At 37.4% G+C, this 20982-nt stretch overlaps 1 protein-coding gene across 7 annotated transcripts in view; it reads left to right on the top strand.

Moving 5' to 3' along the window:
- Positions 1 to 20975, top strand: part of PCGF3 (polycomb group ring finger 3) — a 46071-nt gene extending 25096 nt beyond the window's left edge. For 3 of the 7 annotated variants that reach the window (XM_085302115.1, XM_085302113.1, XM_085302110.1), the window contains 11 exons: positions 143 to 185; positions 2481 to 2538; positions 3206 to 3274; positions 6061 to 6178; positions 12723 to 12819; positions 14977 to 15032; positions 16059 to 16169; positions 16652 to 16740; positions 17967 to 18104; positions 19805 to 19885; positions 20151 to 20975. In XM_085302115.1, coding sequence (XP_085158241.1) covers positions 6070 to 6178; positions 12723 to 12819; positions 14977 to 15032; positions 16059 to 16169; positions 16652 to 16740; positions 17967 to 18104; positions 19805 to 19885; positions 20151 to 20198 — 729 coding nt within the window. In that variant the 5' untranslated portion in view covers positions 143 to 185; positions 2481 to 2538; positions 3206 to 3274; positions 6061 to 6069 and the 3' untranslated portion in view covers positions 20199 to 20975. The remainder of the gene's footprint in view (positions 1 to 142; positions 186 to 2480; positions 2539 to 3205; positions 3275 to 6060; positions 6179 to 12722; positions 12820 to 14976; positions 15033 to 16058; positions 16170 to 16651; positions 16741 to 17966; positions 18105 to 19804; positions 19886 to 20150) is intronic. The other 4 variants (XM_085302116.1, XM_085302114.1, XM_085302117.1 and 1 more) reach the window with 3 other exon arrangements.
- Positions 20976 to 20982: the final 7 nt, after the last annotated feature.

Raw genomic sequence — 20982 nt, 5'->3', positions numbered from 1 at the left:
TTTTTTTTTTTTTTTTTTCTTTTAGTCTTGAATTAATGTAGATATTTTCAAATGAACTTAGTGAGCCAAGTATTTCTGTATGGCGAATGGCTTTTGAGGAGTTTTGGATGTTAACTTTCAGACTATTTTTCTGTCTTTTCAGGTCTCTGGATGGCAGACTCTGAAAAAAAATGCTGTTTTAAGAGGTATGCCTCATGTAGTTCAGAATGTTCTTGATCAGTATGTACACCAATGATAAGGCCATATCTTTAAGAAGACTTTTTGCTTGTCTTCTTTCTGCGTGCCTATTTTAATACCAGTTTTCAGTGCTGAAATCTCTCTGAAAGGTGAAAGCTTGTTCAGAAGCATTCTGACTTGTTTTGTTGGTGATGCAGCTTTACTGAATAGGTCTGTGAGGTAATGCTTACCTTTTTGCTTCATAATCTTACCAGGACGTAGCATTAGTAGAGAAAGTATAATATGAAGAAAAAGCTTGACTATCTGACACTTGCCTACCCTTTTGCCACCCTCATCTGATTGTGTGTGAAGAGGATTTTTTTTATTGGTTGCTGTTTTTTTTTAATTTCTTTTTGAGGGAAGTCCAGATATCTTTGTAATTTTCTGCACTCGCTTTCTCTTGGTGTGATACGAAGTTGTCAGGCAGTGAAAGGCTGACACTGTTCCACTAGAATATGGTAAAAAACGTCTGAAAACAAAATGGAAGAATATTAATCTTTATTCAAGTGATCGTTTTTGTATAGTAGATAGATGTTTGAAACGTTCTTGTGTCGCAGGTTGTTTCTTTTTCTTACTTTGTTTTGTTTCTTGTTTGGTTTGGTTTTTGTGTTCCAACATAAGACCACTCTTCTCTCCATTCTGAATAATTCAGTACTCTACAGCTGATAGGAAAAGCAGTCTCCTATGAACTGGATTGGTTAGCTTTTCCCTTTATCTATCAGCCATTTCCTCATTCATGAGGAACAGGTTTTAGAAAAATACTTTCTCGTTCTCAAAGAAAGACAGGTCATACCTGGTCTTTTCAGTGTTCTTACTTTTTTTTTTTTTTTTTTTTTCCCAGAAGAACCTTTCATTCTTTTCAGGATTGATTCTAACATTTCAGAGACCTGAAGGCTTTCTATTTCTTTAAAGCAGTCTCAGTGCTGATTTTTTTTATTTTTAGCTTTTAGTTTTGTTAGACTAAAAAATAATTCCTAATGTAAAGTATTAACAATTAAAAGTGGCTCTTCACTTGAAGATGAAGAGTGCCTTGCCTGAAATACTGATGTGATTGCTTTTTAAGTTGTATTTACAAAGGTCTTATAGTAACTTAAGCTAAGAATAAAGGAAGATCTTATTACTTCTTCCAAAACCACCATGGAAGGTCAAGAAGATGGAGCCAGACTCTTGGAGGTGCAGGCTGGCAGGATGAGAGGCAATGCACACGAGTTGCAACATAGGGAATATTCCCATGAGACTGGAGGAGTAGGGTTTTGTGCCCCTGAGGGTRGCCAAACCCTGGAACAAGTTGCCCAGAGAGGCTGCAGACTCTGTTCTTGTAGGCTGTTTAAGTGAAGCAGGACTAAGCCCAGAGCAACTGAATTCAGGTGGAGTTATTTGAGTGTGAGGTTGGATTAGATCCCTTTGGAGGTTCCATCCAACCTGTATTATGCTATAATTGTATGTAGCCTGCTTATGGCTGACTTTCTGCATTTTATATTTCCCATGAAGCGGATGAGATTCTGGTTCATTTTAAGAAGTATCTATATTTAAGAAGTCTCTTGTAATTACGAAACTGCAGAGTTAGACAGAAAAATAACTTTCTCCTATTCCAGCAATTCTGTTTATTTAGGATTATCTATTATAACAGGTTATTATTTAAACAGGTAACTCTGTTTAGCAGAACTAATGAAGTCCTGTATCCTACAGATCTGTCTTACTTTGTGTCTACTGACTTTTTTAAACTAAGTTGCAAGGTATTTCTGTTCTCTGCTAGTAGCTACAGAGGTTTGATGGCAGTAAAATTTACTGTRTTCAACTGTGGAAAAAAATCTGTCATCGAAATCTGAAAAATTAAGTCACAAATGTTCGGATCCTGATCTGTCCTCCTAAGTTGTTTACTTTTGTATAATATTTTATTTGAGACTTTSGGCTTCTGAACTTGGCTATAATAGTATGAATGATTCTGAACTCTTGAGCATAYATTTTATATTCAGCAAACATTACATGACTGGTAACATTACAAAAAAGGCAACTCAGTGTCTCAGTTTGTGTAGAAGTTTGCTTCTCCTGTCAACTCAAGTGCAGTTAATAAGTGTGTCTTTATCAGTCTAACCAAGAACTCTCATTTAGAGCTACAATTTCTTTTTTATTTATTAAGAATTTGATACAAGAAGACTTCAGCCTAGGTGAGGCTTCAGAAAGGTAAACTTTATTTATGGTTTGCTTTTCAGCTTTAATGCCTTGATATTTTTTATATTTTCTCTCTTTATTTCTGTCTTCAGACTGAATCCAGCAGTCTCTACATCAGATGACTTCAGTGTGTATGTGATTACTTGAAAAGTATGTTTATGTTGATTATTGACCATCTTGCGTGATGAAAGTGACTTTAACTTTTGTGGAGTAATAGGTCATGGGAACRTGGAAATGGTGAAGCTCCTTCACAAGGGCAGATATATAGTTCAAATAGCCCAATACCCCATCTGAGTCGATAGCTGTTAACGTTTGCCGTAGAGGATCACAAAAGTCCTTAGTCATCTACTCAAATGGAGAGTTTCTTTCAAAATAGCATGAATAGTTGCTTATCTTCTTATTTTGTTCCTGCAACTGATCATTCTTCTCATGAATACATTAATAACGATGAAAAAGTAGTAGATGGTGAATGTCTGATTCAGTTTACAGTTATATTTTTCACTTTCCTGTGAGTGATAACAGAATAAGTATTTGATGAATCCAGAACAACTTTCTGAGTTTAATTTGTTGCTATTCTTAATGATTTTAATTTCTTATATGAGGTGGTAGTTTCAGTCCTTCCATTTCTTCTTTATATTTGCCAGTAGCTTTGTTAAATGATTGTTTTCTCTTTCCTTCTCTAAACAAAATATCTCAGTACAAACAGATACTGGCTCAGAACTTCCTATTTCAAATACTACTTTAAAGAGAAAGGAATAAACAAACAGTGTCTCAGGTGCTAAACTGGTGTTCATTCTGCACGTTCTTTCTTCCGTAGACACTCAAGACAGGCTCTCCTGCCCTCTCAACCAGTTGGGAAGCAATCCAAGCTGTCTCCTAGGCCTGGGTCTGTAACTATATCTCGTCTAAACAAACTGATGTTTTTGTAATGTGCCATTTTTCTCTGCTAGCTCCTCACTTCCCTTTTAAGTAGTTATGAATATATCTGATCTTTTTTATTTGTTTGTTTGGCTTGGATTTTTTCTTTTTTGTCTTTTGTAACTCGTTGTGAGGAAGGAACGACCGATAGAGAAGATGTGTTCAGTTACAAGATGCAGGGTAAAGTGAAATCTGACACGGACAGCTTACCTACAGAGCTTAAAAATTGCATTTCTGCTTGGAGACTGAAGCTGTGTTGACGCTTCAATGTCAAGGCCTCTGTATGTGCAGAGAACAATTTGTTCTCTTGTTTAGGAGCTGCAAATCAACAGTGTGGGCCAGGCCTTATGGAGAAATCCTTTACTGTAGCTTGTGTCTTCTTTTGACATTGAAGTGGCATATGCCCTGGAAAAACTTGCCTCTATACTGTTTCTTCTTGCTAACATATTACTGTTTGTTTCTAAATATCTAATGAGCTTTTTGGCAGAGTTCTTGAAAGGTGTGTAAAATCTTAACCAGGCTGATTGCCTTGATTAAACCTAATTGTGATTTGCTAGGTATGTATTCTTCTCTTGCCAAAGTAGCATGGATTTTTTGTTTCTCATTCAGTCTGTGGAGTGATTTTCAACGTGTGTATATTATCTTCACTATCCTCTGCTTTTCTGGCAAAGTTTACTTTAATCTGACTGCTTTGTAGTCTTTTTACCTTCTTCATTTTATAGTTCATTCATAGCTTTAACAGTATCTTCTTCCGAGTTGTTTTTATTTGTTGCATTTTTTTTTCCTAGTGCTGTGTCATGTGATGCTTCATGTGGCAGTGCTTTACTACTGTAGTGAGGAAAAAATTATGAAATGTTTTCTAGAGAAGAAATGATTTCTGTGCTTCAGTTTTCACTGTGATATCTTTGGCTTTTCGTCCTCCCTAATGCTTGGATTCAGTCCATGGTGATCCTGAATACCTTTTGTTGAATTTCTGTCTAAGCAAGTAATTAGAATTGTATTTGATATTGTCCCTATATGTATGCCTCTTACAGTTTTCTTTTGACTTCATTTCTTTTATCTGCTGTGAATTACATTTTTCCAGAGGGCTGACTTTCTATTTTACTAGTGGTTTGAAGACATTTCCTGAACATTTATCAAGAAAAGTGATAAACAGCTTTTCCCTTTTCATAGGTAGCTCATGCAGTGGCTTCTTTAACTGGAGGCCTCATAGACTAACTTGAAAATGTTAAATATGTAGCTGTTCTCAAGTGATGAGAAACAAAACTATAAAATTAGGTTTATAAAAATAATCTAATTCCCTAGTGTAGATTCTAACCTATCTTGTGTACTGCACAAACAAGTTGTGCTTTCATTCTTCTTTAACAGCTAGTTGCTAGAATAATTACGAAATCTCAAATGCTGTAAAACAGGTTTTTCTCCTCTTACCCCTGAGAACTAGACGTCTTCAATTACTGTTTTGTGTTGGACAATTCAGATCTTGAAGAGCTTGTTTAGGAAAATGCTTTTCAGTAGGTTATGGTGGAATATAATATACTTTGTTTAGTGTTGGTATCGTTCAGATTAGTTTGAAAATTTACCCTTTTGGTAATTCGCTGCGCTTAGTTTTCCACTTCATTAAACATAGAAAAAGAATAAGACAAATTAAGAATCAAGCTACCCTTTTGGGGTATTTTTATGTGAAATTTGGGAAAAATGTTTTACCATTCAAATTCTGAAATATATTCCAAAACGAATGCATTCAAAACTAGTATTTGTAAGCCAAGCAGAGCCAAATCACTGTAATGGAGAACAATGTGATCTAGTGACAACTGAAACTTGCGAACSAGATGTAATAGATTAGAAGCCAGTTTAGCTTGCTGTTTTAGTTAACTCTAATGCTATCGACTTATGCTAACAGTGCATTTTTTTTCAATATATTTTGAAAAATAAAATATCTATATTTAAAGATAGCGGTTTATTTTTTTTTTAAGGCATTGGTTTTGTAGACTGCATTGTCTGACGGCAGTAGAGGATGCCACAAAAAGGATTAACAAAAGCCATTTAATTTAAAATGTTGTTGCCTTTACTACTAGTTATGGCACCCTCTGTTCTGAAGAGAAAAAAGCTTCTTAGTTTACATTTCTTAATACAACAAATTATAGCTCTGGGAATGAGATAGTTTTAGTCAGTAATGTTTCCTTTAGTTGACTTGATTTTAAATAAAATGTGCTTCCAAAAAGTCTATTTTTCAGCTTCATTATGCAAATAGAGCTTCAAAATTATGCTTTAACCATAATAGCATCTGACAGACATTTGAAGTGAGGTTAGACATACTGTGTCAAATGAGACTAACTTCTTCTGGCTTGTCAACTCTTAAATTCCATTAAGGAGCTTTTATTTTTTTATTTTTTTTGTTTRTTTGTTTTATATTTTTTGTATTTTTTCCCAGTATTCCTAGCTCAAGTGATTATTTAGATGAATGGAACAGAGATATTTCACCTTAAATCTAAGTCCCTTGGTCAGTAAGGAAACTGTATTAATAGCATGCTAGGAGGCCTGTCTTCTATGATATTGAAACTGTGACTTGTCAAATAATGTGGATTTCACATTATTTCACCACTCATTTCTTTGAAATCCCTTAAAAGTTACTATAAGAGTATTAAGTTGTTTGAACATATCTTTAAAATGARTTCTGGTTACTCATTTATTCCAAAATTACTTTTACATGGTCACTACAACTGTTTTACTGTATAATGTGTTTTTTTTCTGCAGACACCAAAGATGCTAACGAGAAAGATTAAGCTTTGGGACATTAATGCCCACATAACCTGTCGTCTGTGCAATGGATACCTTATTGATGCTACCACTGTAACAGAATGCTTACATACTTGTAAGTAGGGGTATGATTAAGTTAAAGAAATCTTTTTACTTTATTTGCAACATGATCTAACAGCATTAATTGAAATTCAAAAATCTATAGTGCATCAGCCAAAATAATGCATGCTTTGCTAGACAATATTTTTTAACAAAGTGATGTTTTCCTATGAAGCAAGTAAGAAGAACATTGAAGCTATACTGCAAAAACTCGAAGGTATATTTAATAGATGGTAAAATATATGTATTCAAGAATGCAGTCTGCCTTCCTTCTGAAGGAATGTGGTATCCCTGGTTTTTCTCTTTAGTGACAGTTGATACAGTGCATATTTTTCAGCAGAAGTCTGACAAATGTCTCTTTTCTCCGGTCCCTATACAGAAAGAGCCATAGCTGATAAAGAATAACTTTAAAGGCATCAGTAAAAAAAGGAAGACTAGGGGAAATGTAAGCCCATTACTGTGTGGGGCAGGGGCCCTGGTGAGAAAGGATAAAGAAAAGATGGAGATACTGAATGACTTCTTTGCTTCAGTCTTTAGTGGTGCTAAGACTGGTGCTCATGAATCCCAGGCCCTGGAGACCAAAGAGAAAGTCTGGAGAAACAAAAACTCCCTGGTGGTGGAGAATTGGGTTAGGGATCACTTCAGCAAACTGAACATCCACAAGTCTATGGCCCCAATGGGATGCACTCATGAGTTCTGAGGGAGCTGGTAGACTTCATTGCTAGGCCACCATCAAGCATCTTGAAACAGACGTGGAGAACAGGAGAGGAGCCTGAGGACTGGAAGAAAGCAGGTGTCATTCCCTTCAGTTTTCAAGAAGGGAGAAGAAGAAGGACCYAGGGAACTCGAGGCCAGTCAGCCTCACATCCATCCCCGAAGAGGTGAAGGCAGCCTGGAGGCCATCTCCAAGCACGTGAGGGATAAGAAGGTGCTCAGGAGTAGTCAGCATGTGTTCCCCAAGGGTAAATCTTGCATAACCAACCTGAGAGCCTCCTGTGATGAGATTACTGGCTGGGTAGAGGAGGGAAGAGCAGTGGATGTTGCCTCCCTTGACTTCAGCCAGGCTTTTGACACTGTCTCCCATAGTATCCTCCTAGGCAAGCTCAGGAAGTGTGAGTTATATGAGTGGACAGTGAGGTGGCTTGGGAACTGTCTGAGAGGCAGATCTCAAAAGATTGTGCTTAATGGTGCAAAGTCTAGTTAGAGGTCTGTAGCTAGCTGTGTTCCCTAAGGATCAATACTCAGTCCAGCATTGTTCAATTTATTCATCAGTGACCTGGATGAAGGAAGAGAACGCACCCTCAGCAARTGTGCTGACACTATGAAAGTGGAAGCAGTGTCCGATGCACCAGTGGGCTTAGTGGTTTAAGAACAGTTATGTTGTTTGAATAGCTTAATGACCCGTACCCTAAGCATTCTTGGAAGGGAGTTATTTGCTATCAAATCTGCAAAAAAGAATGTTAATGCTTCAAGTGACTTACATCTACAGTTTCTTTCAAGGGGGAGATATGGTACTCCTGATTTGCCAGGATTTGCTTTTTCTATTGTGTTTGATCTGAGTGCTTTTCATCAGCTTAGTCTGCTAAGCTTACTTTCCTCATCACTGTTGTGGCTGTTCTCATGTCTACTCTGCATGGGTTTCACGTAATTCCCATGGTGTTCTGTATGAAGTGCAGTAAGGTTGAGCTCCACTGAATTTTGCCTCAAATCTTTTACTGCTGCTATTAGCAGTGTATTTTAACAGTATTATTAGTAAGTCACTCATCTGATTTTAGAGCTGAAGAGTCATTTTTCATTATCCTTAAAACAAACAAAGAATGCTTAATTCATATCAGCCATATTATTTCTTCAGCTTGCATATGGAATGAAATTTTAGATTGATCCTCAGGGCTTACTGCAAAAGCCAGGAAACAGTCACTGCCGTCTTCTACTGCTCTGGTTTTGTGACAGGTATCTCCCTTGTTTAGATTGTTTGTATTTTCAGAAAGTGTTACTGTTTCCATGTGTAGAATTACAATGTCTGGAGAAAAGGCACAGTCTTACAGTTTTTAATGAACTTTATACATGTTGACATTGTTTGTATTGTTAATGCTAATAATGTCATCCTTAAAAAGACATCCCTTAAAAMTCTCTCTTGAAAATATCTGGTCTATTGAGATAATTAATTTTGTGATGCATTACAAGACCTTGTAATTCAGCTTCCGTTTCTACTCAGAACTGAGGGATTTTTCTGGTTTGTCCCTATTGGTATAGTTCAATGCCCTTCAGAAATTCAGAGATTCTTCACTTTGTCAGAGTAGTTCTTGAGATCTGGAGTAAGAGTGCTTTGAAGGGATGAGGCTAACTTATTTTGAAAAACAGAGTTCTATGGAAAACAAGCCTTTCTCATTGCCTTTTTATACTTTGATTCTCCACTATATTTTTAGTTTGCTGCAGACAGGTAGGCCTGTAACTTAGCAGGCAAAATCAGTAGTAACTCAGTGTCAAGTCTTCTCTAGTTAACATCTGTTTCTTGATGAGAGTTCTAGGTTATCAGACATATGCAGGTGATATTAAACTTTTACATTTGTGATTTGAGTTGAACTGGTGTGTATATGCGAAAACTATTTTTGAATGTTATGAAAGGGGAAGCCTAACATGCATTATTCTGAGGGTCATGAAGATGGTGAGAGACCAGCAGGGTTTTTTTGAACTGGATATAGAAATGAAAAAGGTTTAGAGAATGAGGCAGTAAGAAGGAGTGAGTGAGTGAAGATAGAGTCTGTCTYCTCTTGGGAAGGTTTAAGTGTACTTTGATGTAACCAGAAAAGGCACAAATCAGTTCAAGGCTACGGTCAACAGACTGTTATCAAGCTAAATGGAGATGGGAAACTTTGGGCATCCTAAGTAATGGGAAGGTTGTGTTAATACTATTGTTCAGACCCTGATATGGTTCCCATATTGGTTATTTCCTAGTTGTCCCCCGAGCACTTCCAATTTCAGGAGTGTTTATTAATGCTAGCTTGCCCCTATGAAAAAAAAATATGGAAGACAAATAACATAGTGGCATTTATTTGGTTGCTGTGCTTAGATTGATAAACCTGTCAGAACCTGAGCTGACCTGTGCAGAGTTTGGATTAGGAAGGGTTGGCATCTGCACTAGAAGACCTACTGAAGTGAGTGTGATGCAGGATCTGGGCATACTGGGCAAAAGCTGTGAGGTGTGGTCTAATGACTAACCTCTGTCAGCAAAAGAACTGTCATCTTAAGTGTGTAAATACAACACAGAATGTAAAGTTCTTACACTTACTTCACTGCTTCATAATTTTTTAATATTAATTGATATTTATTCAAATTACCATCATATTGTTCGAAAGGTAGATGGCACTATGGTTGTGGAAGTTCTCTCATTTTACGCACTAAGGATTTCTGTATTAATAGTAAGATTAAATAAACTGCTACTGTTTAAGAAAAAGATGTTTCACTGATTTTTCGAAGGGAAGATTAATAATATATTTCAGGTAACTACAGCTTTTTCTAATTTTTGAGTTGGACTTTATTTTTAACTTCTAGTCAGAAAATCATGTAATAGAATACTTTGCCCAGTACTTTTTCTCTAAAGAAATTAAATGAAGTAAATAGTTTATTTTCAAGCAGATGCATAGAACTGTGCATATTGACATGAGAACAGTTCCAAAAGAGGGCAGCTCTACACTGTATCACTGCTTTAGCAGCTTTTACGAGATTTCTTTACAAGATCTGTCCTTGTGTTTTTGTTTTTTTCTTGGTGGAAGTTTAACTGTAGTGTACTCTGTGAAAGTTAGAAACAAAATAGCACCTGGATATCCATTTGTTTTCAAAAAAATTCTCTGTTCTTTTGAAAAGCATCCAACTTGAGGAAGAGGGATAACTTATTTGCCCTACGTTCATTTCCAAATAATTTATTTCTTTATACAAGTGTAGCTCAAGCAAATTGTTCTAACCGTCAAAGAAAGACTGGTTGGAGATGTGAAGGTTGGGGACAGCTTTGGCTGCAGTGACCATGAGATGGTGGAGATCAGGATCCTGCAGGAAAGAAGTAAGGCAATAAGCAGGTTCGCAACCCTGGACTTCAGGAGAGCGGACTTTGGGTTCTTCGGGCACCTGCTTGGATGAATCTCAGGGGTTAAAGCCCTAGAAGGAAGGGGGGTCCAGGAGAGCATCCCTTCCTCCATGTTCAAGAGCGGTGCATCCCAAGGAAAAAAAGTCCAGCAAAAGCGGCAGGAGACCAGCATGGATGAACAAGGAGCTCCTGGCCAAGCTCAAATAGAAGGAAGGCTGCTTGAGAGGAATATAGAAATGTTGTCAGAGTATGCAGAGATGCGACGAGGAAGGCTAAGGCCCATTTGGAATTAAATCTGGCAAGGGATGTCACAGACAAGAAGCTCTTTTTCAAGTACATCTGCAGTAAGAGGAAAACTAGAGAAATTGTGGGCCTGCTGCTGAATGGGATGGGTGGCCTGGTGACAAGGGATACAGATGAGGCAGAGTTGCTGAATGCCTTCTTTGCTTCAGCCTTCACTGCTAAGGACAGCCCTCAAGAATCCCAGAGCCTGTAGACAAATGAGAAAGTCTGGACATAGGAAGACTTTCCTTTGGTTGAGGAGGAGAACAGGATTAGAGATGTTCTGGGTATACTTGGTATCCAAAAATCCGTGTGCCTGGGTGGGATGCACCCACAAGTGCTGAGGGAGCTGGCGGATGTTGTTGCCAGGCTGCTCTCCATCATCTTTGAAAGGTCCTGGAGAACTGGAGAGGTGCCTGAGGACTGGAAGAAAGCCAGTGTCACTATGGTCTTCAGAAAGGACAAGAAGGAGGACCCAGGCAACTCTAGGCCAGTCAGCCTCACCTCCATCCCTGGAAAGGTGATGGGACAGCTTGTTCTAGATGTCATCTTCAAGCATGTGGAGGACAAGAAGTTGATCAGGAGTAGGAGTACCAAGGGGAAATTGTGCTTAACCTACCTTGAGAGCCTTCTGTGATGGAATGACTGTCTGGGTAGATGAGRGCAGAGCAGTGGACGTTGTGTGCCTTGACTTCAGCAAGGCTTTTGATACTGTCTTCCATAACATCAGTTACAGTGATACCATCTCCCATAACATCAGTGGACAGTGAGGTGGATTGAGAACTGGCTGAAMGGCAGAGCTCAGAAGGTCGTCATCAGTGGCATGGAGTCGAGTTGGAAGCCTGTGGCTTGTCCCCCAGGGCTCAGTACTGGGTCCAATCCTTTTCAACCTCTTCATCAGTGACCTGGATGAGGGGACAGAGTGTCTCCTCAGCAAGTTTGCTGATACTACCAAGCTGGGAGGAGTGGCTGATACACCAGGGGGCTGTGCTGCCATTCAGAGAGCCCTGGACGGGCTGGAGAGTAGAGTGGAGACGAACCCTTTGAGGTTCAACAAGGGCAAGTGCAGAGTCCTGCACCTAGGTAGGATTAACTCCATGCACCACTACAGGCTGGGGGCTGATGTGCAGGACATCAGCTCTGCAGAGAAGGACCTGGGAGTGCTGGTGGACACCAACTTGGCCATGAGCTAGCAATGTGCCCTTGTGGCCAGGAAGTCCAATGGTATCCTTGGGTGCATGAGGAAGAGTGTTGCCAGCAGGTGGAGGGAGGTGATCCTGCCCCTCTACTCAGCCCGGGGGGAGGGGGGGGTGTCATTTGGAGCACTGTGTCCAGTCTCCCTACTACAAGAGAGACCTGGAGCTCCTCGAGAGAGTCCAGTGTAGGCTTACGAAGATAAGAGGACTGGAGCATCTGCCTGTGAGGAATGAGAGCTGGGCCTGTTTAGCCTGAGAAAGTCTTAGAAGAGAAGACTGAGGGGGGATCTTATCAGTGTGTATAAGTACYTGAAGGGAGGGTGTCTYGGGGATGGGGCTAAACTCTTTTCAGTTGTCCCATGTGAAAGGGCAAGAGGCAACGGGCAAAAACTGAACCACAGGAAGTTCTGCCTGAATGTGAGGRGGAATTTCTTCACTGTGAGAGTGACAGAGCACTGGGACAGGTTGCCCAGAGAGGTTGTGGAGTCTCCTTCTGTGGAGATATTCAAAGGCCAGCTGGATGCAACCTTGTCTATCATGTTCTAGGTGCCTCTGCTTGAGCAGGGGTGTTGGACTAGATGATCTCTAGAGGTCCCTTCCAACCTTACTGATTCTTTGATTCTATGAAATTGTCTCAGTATCTTAATGGCATACAATGTCTTGTAATAGCCTCTGTGCAAGCTGAATGCTGCAAGCAGTATGATACTGACCTGCTCATCACTGCCATTGTAATAAATTCCAGAACGAGATTTTGATGTTTGCTGTATTCGGAAGACTGACTACGTGCAGATTTCCTACCTTAATTCTAAGGCAGCACTTCAAGAGCACTCAGGAGAGACATTGTATACTGTTTTCTGAATGATTAGACGTACTTGCATGATACACAAAGTTCAATTTTGTAAGTTTGAAATGTGTTTTTTTTTGTAGTTGTACAAAACCAAGCTTCTTTGTTTTCCAGTGTGGTTTTATTTCTTCTTAATTACAAATGTTCTTGTTTTCAGTCTGTAGAAGCTGCTTAGTGAAGTATTTGGAGGAAAACAACACCTGTCCAACGTGCAGAATTGTTATACATCAGAGCCATCCATTACAGTATATTGGGTAAGTATGAAAGTCAAAGTACAAGTAGTTTCCCTGTAGATTGTATAAAATTCACTAATACAGTACAACTTTCTCCTGGATTTTCAATATGTTAGGCATTTAAAAATAAGCTTTAATAGAAAATGTGATTTGTGTAAAGGACGTAAGGGTTAAACTTGGCTATGAAATGGTAACTCCTTAACATCTTCTACATTTATCATACTAAGGGCATGCTAGGTATGCACTTAAATTTTAATTTTTGATTGAAGCTTTATGAGATTTAGTCAATTCTTATTTTGTATGCCATGTCCCAAAGATTTCGTATTTGGAACGTTGTATGAATTACACTTTACTAAATAATAAAAACTGTGACTGGCAAGTGAACAGTGATTTTAACTGTCTAAYTGGCTTATGAGAAAAAAAAATCTGTTAGCATTATTGTTTAGTTAAACTTCTGAAGGACTGTTCAGTTCATAGGTGAATGTAAGAACACTAACAGCAAAAAAACTTCAGATCGGTGCCTTTAATCTCTAGAATATAACAATATCAAAGGATTTAGGCTTTTCTGCTGTCTTCACCCCTACATGGAGCTTCCTCACTTTGTGATAAAACATAAATTTGGTATTGTCCATCTATTTCCACCTTTTTTTTCTCAATGTTTTTGTTCATTTTGCAAATGTCTTTCTCTAGCACTTTCTGTTCCATTTGCATATTTCTTAAGACATCTGTCTGATGACTATACCACCTGGTTTGGTTGAGTCTGCACTAGTGATCTGAACCACAGAAACTTTTCCTGGTGGAGGAGCACTGTGGCAGTGTTGCACTAGTTGCAACACCCTAGTTGTTGCATATCAAGTAGTCTTTTGCCTGCCTTTATGAAAAGTTTGCTTTTGTTTGTGACATAGCTTTCAGTGTGCATCTCTCAATTCTATTATAACTTTTGCAGCAGTGCTAATAGAAAATAAGTCTGATTTCTTTTTTTGTTTTCAGTGGGAACTGACAATGTTCTAAAAACAATCTCTGAATTGCTCAATACTGATTCTCATTTGGGAGCCTGAAACTCCTTGCGCTGTCTCTATAGCTTCCAAGAATAGTGATGTACTCTGTTTATACACTGTACAAGTGTATGCTTTGAAAGGAAAAGTAGATGCCAGTAGGAAAAATGAGTAAATGTCCGTTAAAACAGCATCTTTGTTCCTATAAAACTACAGGAATACAACCTTGGCTCTGAAGTTTGAGGCCAAGAAGCAGAGCCTCAAGTTGAGTACAGCAGGGGAATTTGGCAATTATTTGTAGTCACTGAATGCCCATCATCCTTCCTATTGAAAATTGATCCCCTTCATTTAGATCCTCAATTCTCCTTCAAAAAATAAAAATATTCTTCAGAGGAAGAATTTTTCCTGAACTGGTTACAAAATACTGTCTTTCAAGATTGAAATTGCTTTTGTCCAGGCTAATTTTGCAAACTTTTTTTCTCTCTTTTTGGAAAAGGGACTTGATAGTAAGGAGTTTTGTTTCTTCAAGTGACTTATTTTAGACTAATCCAGAAATTGCAACGGTGTAGGCTGAAAACAGTTTTGTCCAGCTGAGCTGCGGATCTAAGTTCAGAAACACGCCTACTTCCCCTCCGATTCCTGCTGCATACGGGATTGGTCCTTCTCTTTTGACTGGGCCATGTTACCTCTTTCGGCTTCTGAGCTATGTAATGCTGCTCATGGATAAAATGTTGACTTAAAAGTGAAGTCAAACTTTGTCTTGTAGTCTCTTTCTGTGGACTGTTTTCTTGCATTTTTTGAAAAGCAAACAAAAAAACCGAAACACTAAACCTAGGAATATTAGGTACTGATCTAAAGGTGTAAGGAAAAGTCTACCCTTAATTGTTTTGTACTAAAGATGCCTTTATGTCAAAATGAACAAGGAATTTCGAGGCTATTCCTTGATGTGGGTGGGATACAATCATATGGATAGTCACAATCATTCTTCCTCACACTTCTATTGGGTTTCTGTCTTAGTCTGGATATTACCTGCATTACTTTGTTGTAACTGTCCTCTCTTGATATAAATATTGATTTGAGAACAGAAATATTTCTGACAAGAATTTAAGAGTTTTGCAGCCAATTTAATACTGGAATATAGTGAATTAATTGAAATGTTTTGATTCTGTTTTTTTCCTGCTAGCCATGACAGAACAATGCAAGACATTGTTTATAAACTTGTGCCAGGCCTCCAAGAAGGTAAGCTGTGGTATGACTTATTTTACCAAGAGCAAATTTATTTTTAAAACATTAAAGAAAGATTGAGGTGATGAAGATGCAAGTATGTGTTGGGGGGAAGGAAGCAGGAAATTAAGAAAAATACACTGGAAAGCCTGCCTATGTTTGTTCCATTTCTGGTGTTACTTCTCTATTTTTGAGAGAGTAATTTAATTTTAGAACAGTATTAAAAGACTTTTCTGGAGGAAAAAAACAGAAAATACTGGGAATATTTCAGGGGAAAGTGTTATTACATAAAACAGAATAGCAATTCAGCTTTTACAAGTTGGCATTTTGTACCTTTCATATGTCGTCTTAAACTGTGTGATTACACTTACTATGCCAGCTTTCCAGAAATTATAGAGGTAGATTGTAGTTTAGAACAACTTCTAGTTTCACTGAAGCTTTCTTCTAATACATGAGTCCATTGGTAGTAGATAACTTCTGATTTGTTTTTTTATAATCCTTTTTGAGACTTGATCTGTTTAGTGAAAGAAATAATTTACAGTAACTACTCAGTAACTTTTTTCCCCTATTGTGTTACAGCTTTCATTTAAATAGACTGTTTTAATCTAGTTAAACTGTAAAAGCAGAACATTCTAAGATGTCAGTAAGCAAGCTTAAAAAATGATAGTATTTATAAATTATTTCTAGCATATTGAGAATCAGAATTGGGAATGAAAATTCAAAACCAGTGGTATGACTGAAATATTGGTGATATGCATTAAATGCACATTTTAAGTCATATTTTAATGTGCGTTAAATTTTAATGCATTTAATATCTATTTCACCTGGATTAACAGTAATGATGTAACAGTAGCTACACAAATGATTTGGTAGTATGCTAGAATGGTAGAATTATCTCTGGCATGACTTGATACAATAGTAAAAAATGATAATGGTACTTCTTGCTGGCGAACCACTACTTGACAGGGAAGCAATTTGGAATCTCTTCATAAGTATTGCACTAGAATTATTTCAGGGATTAATATTTACAATTTTAAACAGCGGAAATGAAAAAACAGAGGGAGTTCTATCACAAGCTGGGCATGGAAGTACCAGGGGACATCAAAGGGGAGACATGTTCTGCAAAGCAGCATCTGGATTCCCATCGAAATGGTAAATGATCTTTTGTATTTTCTGTCTTGCGTGGTGGGTTGCTAGTAGACTGCTGAAAGGATCTCTTAGATGTATCTGTCTACAAACATATATAACAATCACGCTTGATTTAYAGCACTGTGGCATCGTTCAGTGAATGTGGGATTGTTGCTTTGCATCTTATTTGTTCACAGAATCTTTTTTTTTTAGCTGTCTGCAGGATGTTACTCCTCGTGAAGGACATCTCTGATCTAGTGCTTACATGGGAACTCTTATTTTACCTAGCTTTTGGATGACTAGTAGTTGATTGTATTGAAGATTGTGCTCGGTAGTTGTTTCCGTCTTTCACGTGTGCAGCTAGTACTGGCTAAGCAGATAACCACAATTTGGGAAAAGCAAAGGTTATTTTGTATCTCAGTACTGAACTGTGCTGTTTTAATCATATTAACGTTAGGAACTGCTGATGTTGGGTGTTATAGCATGTATCTGCTTTCTTCTATAAGGTGAAACTAAAACAGATGAAAATTCAAACAAAGAAACATCTGAGGAAAAACAGGAAGAAGATAATGACTATCACCGAAGTGATGAGCAGGTGGGCTCATAAGGCATTTTTTAGCTTTATCTTGTATTTTAACTTTTGTCCTGTGACACCTTATTGAAGACAAATAAGTGTTCATTCTTCTCATATAAACAAGATAAAATGTTCCCCCATGCCTTTGTGTAAACATGAATTTTTTTATCTTTGAGTTTTGGCAGGACTGAAGAATGTTTTGGAGATGTTTTCAAAAAGATTTGGTAGTTCTGTTCTTTTGTGTTCCTAAAGTGTTGGCAAAAGTCTCTTCTGGCTTTCAGTTCTCCATAAATTCAAATTATTTTGGGGCCCCTTTCTAAAGGAGTGTGTTCCTGCGCCATTCCGAGACTCTGAATTGAATGCGTATCAATAGTTATGAATAAAAGGTATTTGTACTTTTGCTAAATTACTGTCTATTTTATTTTAAACCTCTAATGCTAAGACAGCATTAGCCCTACACCATAAACATAATATCAGAACCAAGAAATCCAGTACGACGCTTTAAATTACGTTTGAAAATAAAATCTACTATGGGGATAAACAGACCATCCTGTTTATATATTCCTGTGTGCAAGTAAATTAAACTTGGATTAATTTGCCTTTCAGTGATGGTGTAGGTAACTTTCAGGGGGACTGTATGCGCTAGATCCGCCTAGTGCCTAAAGTAAACTTTGTCACAAAGAGTTTAAACCAAATAACAAGATAGCTGGATGAGAAAAGAAGTGAGAATTGGGACACAGAAATTGAAAGGCCACTGTTTGCAGCTAATCTTTGAATTTTAAAAATGTGTTACATCATTGCATCTGTTCTGTTCATTTTACATTTTGAAATAGTCTTTTAAACATGAATTAAATATCTAAATACATTATTGGATTTAACACTTGCAGTAAAAGCAAGAGGTTACATTAGAATTAATCATTAAAATTTTGATTTGTTATCACACATCTTGCTCTGCCTTCATAGGCTCTGCCTGAGCTAATTGTAACCTATGAAGTTGGATTGGAGCAGTCTTGTTGCAGTATATTGCAGAATTCTTTCCTGAATTTTTGTCCAAAACCTTTTTGAGTGGAATGATGCTTATCACTAAACTGACAAAATTTTAAGTTTTCTTTAGTGGTATTGCATGCATTTTGATTTAAAGGAATTAAAGTCGTCCAGATTTTCAGCTTATTATGGACTAATAAAAGCTGCATATGGAATACAGAAAATTGTATCAGCCAACCTTGACTGTTTATGTTTTCCTAAAGGTAAGCATCTGCTTGGAATGCAATAGCAGCAAATTGCGTGGACTAAAGCGAAAATGGATTCGCTGCTCAGCACAAGCAACAGTCTTGCATCTAAAGAAGTTCATTGCCAAAAAACTTAACCTTTCTTCTTTTAATGAGGTAATATTTTACTTTTTAAAAATGATTTTGGAAAAATATATCGTTGGGAAACTGTGGTGTTTTTCTTCGGCAAAGCAATGTCTTCCAAAATCTGGTTTTATTTTTAAAGATCTTAGCCATACTGTTTTTAAAATTACRTAACACCTAGCCATTTTCTTGTCCTTTATAAACTAAACAAAACAAAATTATTGATAATTAATCAAATTATAAATCAATATTGACAATTAAACAAAATGGTTATTTTTTTCCTTCAGATTTATTTTCACTTTTAATTTAGTGTTTCTGGTAGTCTTTAGTTTTCTGTTCTTCTTCCTTATCCTAAATAGTACAATGAAACCGTAATTCTTGTTCATTCTTGGGTTCATTCATTATTTGTTTTAGTTGGCAGTTCATTTTAGTGCATCTTTTCATGTCCAAATGTAAATAATTGCACCAAAAGGCTTTGGCTATGTGTTCCCTACATGCTCAAACTGACTCTAGCAAAGTGTTTTGTTTGACCACTTAATTTCAATTATACCCACCCTTACAGAGGTTACACGCTCCTTGCAGGCCATAGGTAGTAAAACTTGAGCAGTGCTGAAACCCAGCTTATAGGAAAGCAGCACAGTTATTTTGTTCTCTGTGCTTGGGATGAAGCTTAACCTGATGTAGTATCAGCTAATGCCTACCACAAGCAGAGGTTTATCAAATATCTACTTCACCTTTCCATTGCAGGGAATACTTAATTAGTTATTTTGTGGGTAGAAATTTTKGTGGARGAAAGAAAGAAAGGAAATTATCTCCTCTGTGCTTCTCTCATTTCAGGTTCAAATTAACACTTAATGGCAAACTTGAGAATGGGGCCTGTGCTTAACACCTTGCCTGGGTCTTGATCTCAGGTTTCGTTGCATCTGGTTTGACTCTCAGCCTGCCATCTCCCAACCTCATATCATGTCACTGACTTACCAAATTTAATTAAGATTTTTCATTCAAGTCAAGTCACTTTCTTTCCATTCCAAAGTATTAACATCTTCCTGCTCAACCTTTTCAAATGCCAGTTTGCATCATCTAGTTGGTTCTTCCTTCATAGCTTCTCTGCACTGCAAACTGCTCTGTCTTGTGGCTGGAGTACCGCGCAAGCAGAGTCAGTCTTCCTAAGACAAATCTGTAACTCTTCTGTCTTGCCATCATCAGCAGGTGGTTCAGAAGTTGTTAGCTGTGGCCCCAGCAGGCAAAAGGGTACCATACCGATGATCAGTGTTGAAAATGAGGATTTTTTTTTTCCTTAAATGGATTAGTCTTATAGACAAAACTTTGCTTTTCTGTTTAAGCACTCTTTTCCGCTGCAGCAGTCTGTGATATAGTAGCCTACTCGGCTCTTCCGGAATGAACAAACTTAAATTTAAAAAGCACTTGTGTGCTTTCAGAGGTACTCTTTCTTCCTTTTCTTCCTACACTAGCTCCCTTTCTTCTTAAAGGGCTCTCAAGCTGTTGTGTGACCAGTGTGTCAGTACCCAGTAACAGTTCATGATAGAAGATTTCAAGCTAATGGGCACTTGATTGGTTGCTATATTCCAGATTTGATTTAATGCCAGCCAGCTAAGAGAGAGAGAGAGAGAGAGAGAGAGAGAGAGAGAGAGAGAGAGTAGTATTGTCTGAAATGTGTTGTTTCATATACTGTGTCCCAGTGAGTTAATTACCTCATCTTTTCTTTTCATCAGCTGGACATATTATGCAATGAAGAGATTCTTGGCAAGGACCACACACTCAAATTTGTAGTTGTTACTAGATGGAGATTTAAGGTATGACACAGTTGTTYCAAGTAAAAAGTAAGCCTTATCCTTTAATCACTATGTTTTAAAGTCATTTGGGCCTATATGACAGTAAATGTAAACTGAATAATGGGATGTCTTGGTGAAATTTTGACAGATCAGATAACTATTCTGATTTTGTTTTAAGCTTTAGTTTATGAGAAAGAAGCTTCGTAAACTAAACAACCTGAAATAAATAAACTGAATAGAATAATTTTGTTTTTACTTCTTAACATGTCTGATGTTTGTCTTGCAGAAAGCACCTCTACTGCTGCATTACAGACCCAAAATGGACTTGCTGTAAGGGAACTTTATTGTCCTTCTGGACGTAGTTTTTTGCAGAGACTATCATCTGGCACCTTCTTAGTGCATCGCTAGTCACGTGACACAAACCAGCCGAATAATTTTGGAAGACTGTAGTGCTTTCATAGCGAACTGTCCTTCTGAATATTTCTTCTCTGGATGTGTTACCTGGATTGCTAGACAGAAAATATTTATACTTTTTTGTACGAAAAAAAGATCACCACTCAACAAGACACTACCAGCACTAAGTTTACAGATACTGAAAATACTTCATAGTTCCATGTAGTTCAGCCTGATTTGTTTCTTTGCAGTTACGCTGAAATAAGTTAGTGTTGTGAGGTGATTTTAAAAAGTTGCTTTTGACACCAGATTGCATTTAGTTATTTTTCACATCTTGAARCTTTTAAGAATCTGATCCACTATATTTTTTCAAGATTTTCCTATCTTAAGTAGTATGACTGATCACATTGGCTTTCATCAAGTTTTTCTGTAGAGCATTGAACATACCTATTGATACAGTGACTGGTGATACTTATTTTTGCTCCATTGAAAAAATCCTGAAAGTCTGAGGATTCARTAACTTCATTAGTTTTACCCAATGATTGATCTCCTATACTTTGTTTTTTAGGAAAGCTTTGATATTTCTTTTGCATGTTGATTCAATAAGGTTAATAGAAATAAGTTCAATTAATTTAATGTGCCCTGATATTTTGCTGTGGTATAAATTGCACCACATCACAACAAATACACAAAAGTACTAGATTGGTGAACTCCTTCTTCTTCTT

This window comes from Rhea americana, unplaced genomic scaffold (genome assembly GCF_003343005.1).
Source record: "Rhea americana isolate MKP2758 unplaced genomic scaffold, rheAme1 scaffold_186, whole genome shotgun sequence".
Classification (NCBI taxonomy): Eukaryota; Metazoa; Chordata; class Aves; order Rheiformes; family Rheidae; genus Rhea; species Rhea americana.
This window is presented reverse-complemented; position numbering and strand designations above follow the sequence as displayed.